We start from the raw sequence: 7500 nt of genomic DNA, 5'->3' as shown, positions 1-7500 counted from the left end.
CCACGGTGTCCGCAGTCACAGAGGCCAGGCTTTCCACCTTGTGCTGGCGCGTTGCCGACAGCTTGCCGTGGCAGATAGTACAGGCCGCGCACAGCATGTCCCCACAGTGCAGACAGAGCGACGTGGCCGCCACATCGTCGCACACGCAACACTTGTGGTCCCGCTCCAGAAGACGACGGGCCTCCACCAGCGCCGCTATGGCCAGGTCCGTGGGAAAGCCTTCAGTGATGTCTTCCATGCTGGTCCGGCCTCCCTCCTCGGCGTCCACTATAGCGCAGCGGCATAGCGGACACATGGGGTGGGGTTGCGAGTGTAGCCAGGACAGCAGACAGTGGCGACACAGGCAGTGACCGCAAGGCAGCAGCTTGGGATCGCTCAACAGCTCGTGACACACGCTGCAGTCCATGTCTTCCGGCTCCACTAGGACGGAGGCCGTCGCCATTGCTGGTGTTGATGTAGTGATCTGTGGGAGAGAACAAGACGCGTACAGAGAGAGAGAGAGAGAGAGAGAGAGAGAGAGAGAGAGAGAGAGAGAGAGAGAGAGAGAGAGAGAGAGACAGAGAGAGAGAGAGAGAGAGAGAGAGAGAGAGAGAGAGAGAGAGAGAACTCGAACTCGAACCCGAAAACTTTATTACCGAGGGATGATAGCATTAGGTCCATATTATGGTCCTTTCTTACAGCTAGTCCCTACTATAATACACACATGAAACGAAAAGAGATAAAGAAAATAAAAAAAGAAAAAGGAGAGACAGAGGAGTAGGTGGAGACAGACGATCGACTCATTCAACCGTTTTCCAGGCATACAGTCATGCTTGAATGTTGCAGAGCTAAATCATTTAGGTCTAGTAAATGTGATCATCATAGTGATACTTGTCATGTGAGATCTCTTCAATAAGAGGACACCTCCCAAGAAAGAACACCTTCTGCTGTTGTGTGTCTATAATCTTGATCAAAACATCTTTCTCATGAAATGCCACTACCGTCACGGTTGGCCTGGTGGTAAGGCGTCCGCCCCGTGATCGGGAGGTCGTGCGTTCGAACCCCGGCCGGGTCATACCTAAGACTTTAAAATTGGCAATCTAGTGGCTGCTCCGCGTCTGGCATTATGGGGTTAGTGCTAGGACTGGTTGGTCCGGTGTCAGAATAATGTGACTGGGTGAGACATGAAGCCTGTGCTGCGACTTCTGTCTTGTGTGTGGCGCACGTTATATGTCAAAGCAGCACCGCCCTGATATGGCCCTATAAACAAACAAACAAACAATGAAATGCCACTGGCGATGAATGGGGCTCTGTAGGCTGTTCCAAATGGCGTCCTTTGAATGCTGTAGATACCACTGACTAACAATGTACACACAATAAAGCAACACACAGAGTATTTCTGTGTAGCAATTATACATCATAGCTTTCTCCACCAGTTATACCTTTATCCTTAGCGGATTATGACTTTATTCAGTTATTCTGCAGAAAGACAGAAATGCTGGAGAAAAACTGTTTGTTTCTGCAGCATTTCTGCATAATGTCATCTTTCGCGAGAGCAACGTTTTGAAATCAAGAATGCTGCAGTAAAACGGTGATGTTGTTTTACTAGAGAAAAACTGTTTACACTTTTTCTTCAGCATTTTGGCATTATTCAGTTATTCTGCAGAAAAACCGAAATGCTGGAGAAAAACTGTCTTTTCTGCAGCATTTCTGCATAATGTCATCTTTCGCCGAAGCAACGGGTTTTTCTGGAGCAAAACATTTTACTGCAGTAAAATTGAAATCAAGAATGCTGCAGTAAAATGGTGCTGTTGTTTTACTGCAGAAAACCTGTTTACACTTTTTCTGCAGCATTTTGTACTGGCTCATTATAATGTTGGAGCACGCAAGCCCCCCTCTGTCGAGAGATGGACTCATCCAGAATTACCAATAGTTGTGCGTGACACGAATGTATTTTGTCTGTCTGACTTCCTTTCCGCCCGAAGTTCAAATTTTCAAATTAAACAATGGCACCTGTCAGCAACATTGTCACATTTTCTCAGACGAACGCAGTAGTCCACTTCGTGTTCGATTTGCTTCAGAAATTGTTCATGTTCGGCCGCCATTGTGAAGTTGAATATAATGCCCTTATATAGCTATTCTGTTGGACACGTGGGGGCGTTAACCCCAAGAAAAAAAGCTCAAACACAAAAAAAAAACCACATCAAAACTACAAAGATTTACATTTGAATTAGGGTAACCCGATCTACAATATTAAAATGTGTATCCCAACACTAAAAGTTATAATGGTTATGGTTTTTAGGCAATGGAACATTTGGCACTGAGTACAAAATATAAAGCGTCTGCGATCAAAACTTTTCACAAATCAAAACTACCGACCCACTGACCCTACTCTTTAATCGTGCTTTCCTAATCCAACATTTATTTAAATTCTGAATAAATAACGATACAAAATCTGTTGTCATTTTCACTTTTTACACTATCGAATCGCCATTGTTCAGTTTTAAAGTCTTTTGATTTGCTGATCGAAAGACTTGTGGAACAGATGAGTTTGTCTATCCGTTCGTTCCATTTGATATACAAAGTTTAAACCTAGATATTGCAAACCAGATTTATTAAATGAAGAATTAAAGAGAAAGAAAAACAACAAGAGGCGAAGCCTTCAAGGCTCACGTAAGAAATAGACAAACAGTAACACAAACTCAATCACTCCGTCACACATACACACCCACACACACAGTAAGCTTAGGTGACACTGTGCAAGAAAGAGAGACACTAGATCTAGATCTGTCTGTCTGCATGTAGCCTACTTACAGGGACACGACTGCCAAATAGTCTCGGCCCGCTCAAAATAACAATGACCGAGACCACACACACCACGCGAGAGAGAAAGACTACAGGGACTGGGGAGGCATGCTGTCATGATGCATTAATTGACGTCAAACACTTTTGACCGTGACGTAATCTTATGCGAGCTTTATCCATAGTCTTGGATAACCACTCACACATAGACTCGGAAATGTTAAAGTTTCTACCACAGACATACACACACACGCACACACACACGCACAAACGCACAGACAGACAAAGTTACGATCGCATAGGCTACACTTCGTGAGCCAAAAAAGCAAACTAATGAAAATACAGAAGAAAATACAAATAAACAAACTGGAAACAAACAAATATACAAAGAATGCAATCTGACGAATAAATGTGTACATTACGTACAGATAAATAAATGAATAATAAAGAAAAGAAAGATAAATGAATACATACATTAATTACTAATTGTATTTAATCAATACATAAATACATAAATAAATAAATAAATAAATGGTTCACTTCAAGCTGCACTGAATGGTCTAGGGGAAGTAACTACACCCCAATTCCTCATTCATCTGCAATGAGTTGCACCCCTTAAACCAACACGGTGTTTTGCCCCACTAACCGAGACGTCACACCAGGTGAATGTCTGTGACTCGTTTTTCATGACCACACCATCCATCCTCGTTATCTGCGGCTGAACAAAGTCACTGACACAACGACCGGACTGACAAGCCGGAAAACCGAAACTAGACCAACGCTTGAAAACCCACCCATTGATTATCATCACTGTCTCCTCTACCGCCAGATCCGCACCTTTCAGGACCACCTTACGCTACAGGCAGACCTAAAGAGCTTGGAAGAGTGGGCAAACCAGTGGGGGATGAGGTTCAACGCTAAGAAGTGCTACGTCCTCTCCACCAGATCCGTGACATCCCACTACTTCTACAGCCTCGGAGACACCATCCTCCAACAGGTCGAACAGAACCCGTACCTCGGCATACAGATCTCAGCCGACCTGAAGTGGGGCCCCCATATCACCAGTCTCTGCAAGAGGGCAGGATCTACCCTAGGCTTCTTACGCCGGAACCTCCGGAACTGCCCACGTGAGTGCCGTCGCCTTGCCTACATCACTCTTGTCAGGTCCACCCTTGAGTACGGGGCGGTGGTCTGGGACCCCTACTACAAACAAGACGTTGAGAGACTCGAACGCATCCAACGCCTAGCCGCTAGGTTCATTACGAAAGACTACGTGTCCAAGGACCCAGGCTGCGTCACCAAGATGCTCAGTACCTCCAACTTCCTACACTCCAGGAACGCCGTCAGCAACTTCGCCTGACGATGCTGTTCAAAATCATCAATGGACTTGTACCTGCCCTACCCCCTGACTCCTTCCTCACCCCGGTGAGCGTATCTCGGCGCCGAGTCAAGCCTAAAGCCTACGAGGGGTATGAGAGCCAAAACATCCTCCAGAGACAGGCAACCAACAACAGCCGCTGTTTCAAAGCTCCTCCCTCAAAGACAGATCAATACAGGAACTCGTTCTTTGTAAAGACAGTGATCGAGTGGAACAATTTGAGCGAAGCCACCGTCACCTTGACCACGCCCAGCGCCTTCTCATCAGCGCTAGGGGGGCAGAAACCAGTGTGAGAGCCTCAGTAGTTTTTATCCAGTTTTTAACATTGTAACATAGCATTTTTAACTGTGCTTGGAAAGCCTACATTCTAGGGCAAACGGACTAAAACCGCAAGTACAGCAGCAAGAAGACCAGCTGGAGTTGTACACTATATCCACCTTGTGTACAGTGAACTTTTAAGACTATTTTGGATGCGCACACCCAAAAACGTCACGTTGATAGTCGTCGTCGGCTTCTGTGGCGCACCCGCCAACCACCAACCCAGGCGGGTTATCCAGATCCAGATCCAGATCACAGACAGAGCCACAAAGACAACTTACGCGTGTAGGTGAAGGCCAACAGCGATGACAAGGCTGACGACAGTACTGATGAAGAAGACAGCGATGTTTGTGTGCAAAATGTTGATCACTTTTGATAGACTGTTGTGAGAAAGCACGACACCTCCTTGTGCGGGATAGTGTATGTGTATGATGACGTAATGACTGAGTCACGTGACATGTCTGGGCACAGGCGTATGAACCACTTGTTTTTAGCATGAAACATTTCGTTTCGTAACAGTTTTGGACTGATGTATGCGTCAGAGAGTGAGGGTATACTGGTTGTTTGGTGTGTCACGATGGCTATGTAGCAATGTAGTAACATTTGATTTATATTTGTATCCCGCGTGCCTACTGTACTTCTTATTATGATAATTTATACAGAAAACCTTGTGCGTTTGTCTTGTTGAGAACCTGTCATTCTTGTTATATGATTGAATTTGTGTTGTGAGTCACAAATAAACTTATAAGTAAAAGTAGTAATTGTTTAGTACCAAGGAGAGAGGCCAAGGCCGGCCTCCGATGGTCAGTGCACTGGTGATGCCAGGTTTACTCTCCCTCCCCCGTCATCCTCCCTTGTTTCTCGCGGTGTTACCTTTCCTTGCCTATCATAGATAACGTGAATGCTGAAGTTTACATAGTGCTTCTGTTGACTAAGGATTATTCGGTTTTAAAATAGATTTTTGTTAGAAGAAATCATTGTCTTTCAAGAAGGACTGACCTGCTTATCTCTCTGAGATGTTATCAAAATATTCAAACCTCTCCTCTCTTCGCTCTGCAACAGATACCAATGTACTTAGTAAACCAAAAAGAAACAGAAAATCAACTAACTATGGATTTGAGAGATCCTTCAAGTACCAGGGACCTCTTGTCTGGGAGAAAATCCCCCGGAGCATCAGGGATTCCCAGTCACCATCTGCCTTTAGAACAGCCCTCAAAACACACATGTTTAAGTTAGACCTCTGAAGGAGATCCCATGATCGGTGAATCATTGACGCTGCCACGTGTATTATCTACTCAAGTGTGGCGTTCGTGAAGATGTGTATGTGCCTGTGTGTGTTGTACTAGTATAACGTGTGTGTGTGTGTGTGTGCGTGTGTGTGTCCGTGCGTGTGTGGGTGTGTGTGACCATGTTTGAATTTATTCGGATTTTGTTCTCTTTCCTTGTTTGTATTATGAGCCCCTCTCTTGACGCGTTCAAGAGTAGGTTGAAGACTCAGTTCTTCCCGTAGCTGGCTGCGACTTTCATGCTCGACGTGATGTGTTGTGCCCCAAAAGACATTCTTGTGCTGTGCTCTGTGAGAGGTGTTTTCTTTGTGCTTAATATTATTTTGTTTGGACCTAGCTATTGATGTGTACATTGTTGTTAAACAGTTGTTTGTTTACCAGGGTTTGCTAGTGTGTGATAGGGTTCGTGTCCGTCTGAAGATGTTAGTTTCTTTGTTAGTCCTGTGTTGACAACTCTTCGACAAGCGCTTAGAACTGTACCCACGGATTACGCGCTATATAAGCTTCATATTGATTGATTGATTGATGATTATGTAAGTGTAAAGCGCTCTGGGCTTGTCACCACGAGGTTTACGCGCTATATAAGTAATCGTTATTATTATTATTAAGTCAAAACGACATTTTTTATTTTTTTTTAATCCTGCTGATGTGCACAAGTTAATTGCAATTGTGATGTGACATCGCCAGTCAGTTGGTGATCTAATCAAGGGACATCATTGGAAGCCGTATTACCAGAGAACTCTTTCCCCATCAGGTTTATTTTGTGTCAACGATTTGATTGTGACCTTCAGAGTTGTGTGTTGGGCGTGGATCCTCAATCTTGTACCCTGTATCTACATGTGTTCAGTTTTGAACTGCTGCTGTAACGTACGTAACCCATTTTGATGAATTGTCCGTTGTTTCCCAGTGCTGATGCATCTTGTGGGTTGATGATGATTGATTGCTGTCACTAACAATGCCACTTGTGAAACGCTTTGATTCATGACCTAGTTTTCAGATGCTCTTAAATAATCGAGAGAGAGAGAGAGAGAGAGAGAGAGAGAGAGAGAGAGAGAGAGAGAGAGAGAGAGAGAGAGAAAGAGACACAGAGAGAGACAAAGAGAGAGAGAGACAGCCAGCCAGCCAGACAGACATACAGACAGACAAAGAGAGGAATTCACAGACAGACAGACAGACAGACAGTCAGACAGACAGACAGACAGTAATTAAACTGCACTCATGTCGATAGTAGTAACAAATTTGTAACATCGTCTTTACAAAGCAAGGCAAGAATTTGTATCTTGAAAACTACTGGGTTTATCACAAAAAAGAAAGGCACATATTATGTAAGTTAAACACATATCTATACAGGTATCATACATTATGATTCAATATTTCAAAAGTGAACAGGTTCTTTACTTGAATGTGAAATAAAGAGGAAAACTTATTTAATCAGACATCATTACACTTCTTCCTCAATATACACGAGAACATTGTTATTCCGAGCTATCGATCCCCTTCATACACAAGGTACAAATATTGATAACTAATTTACAATCAACAGTTAACGATCTAAATCATAAACAGGCCTTACTGCTTTTCGCCTTAATTTCGAGTGTGTAGTACTTCCCCGTTTCACCTTTACCATAAGCAAAGGGCTCGATGCTGACTTGACCCGAACTTTGATATCATTTTACAAAAGCCAATCGTATTTTCTCTGTTAAATTCAATACTTTGGGACATTATTCCTTGCATCCG

At 43.9% G+C, this 7500-nt stretch overlaps 1 protein-coding gene and 1 long non-coding RNA gene across 6 annotated transcripts in view; both read right to left on the bottom strand.

Annotated features, from left to right (window-relative positions):
• The window catches only part of LOC138948695 (E3 ubiquitin-protein ligase TRIM45-like), a 58871-nt gene that overhangs the window by 6700 nt on the left and 44671 nt on the right, over positions 1–7500 (bottom strand). Inside the window, exons 1-2 of one of the 5 annotated variants that reach the window (XM_070320290.1) lie at positions 4759–4898; positions 1–463 (exon numbers count right to left, since the gene is read on the bottom strand). The exon at positions 1–463 is cut by the window's left edge and continues 674 nt beyond it. The exons of 3 other annotated variants lie outside the window; for them this stretch is intronic. In XM_070320290.1, the coding sequence (XP_070176391.1) occupies positions 1–442 (442 nt within the window). In that variant the 5' untranslated portion in view covers positions 443–463; positions 4759–4898. Of the gene's footprint in view, positions 464–4758; positions 4899–7500 lie in introns of those variants that run through there. One more of the 5 variants, XM_070320291.1, reaches the window with a different exon arrangement.
• The window catches only part of LOC138948698 (uncharacterized), a 3054-nt gene continuing 2540 nt past the window's right edge, over positions 6987–7500 (bottom strand). Inside the window, exon 2 of the long non-coding RNA XR_011450064.1 lies at positions 6987–7500. This exon is cut by the window's right edge and continues 1893 nt beyond it. This is a non-coding gene — a long non-coding RNA (uncharacterized lncRNA).

This window comes from Littorina saxatilis, linkage group LG15 (assembly GCF_037325665.1).
Source record: "Littorina saxatilis isolate snail1 linkage group LG15, US_GU_Lsax_2.0, whole genome shotgun sequence".
NCBI lineage: Eukaryota > Metazoa > Mollusca > Gastropoda > Littorinimorpha > Littorinidae > Littorina > Littorina saxatilis.
The sequence above is the reverse complement of the archived record's forward strand: the minus strand, read 5'-3'. Positions and strand labels throughout refer to the sequence as shown.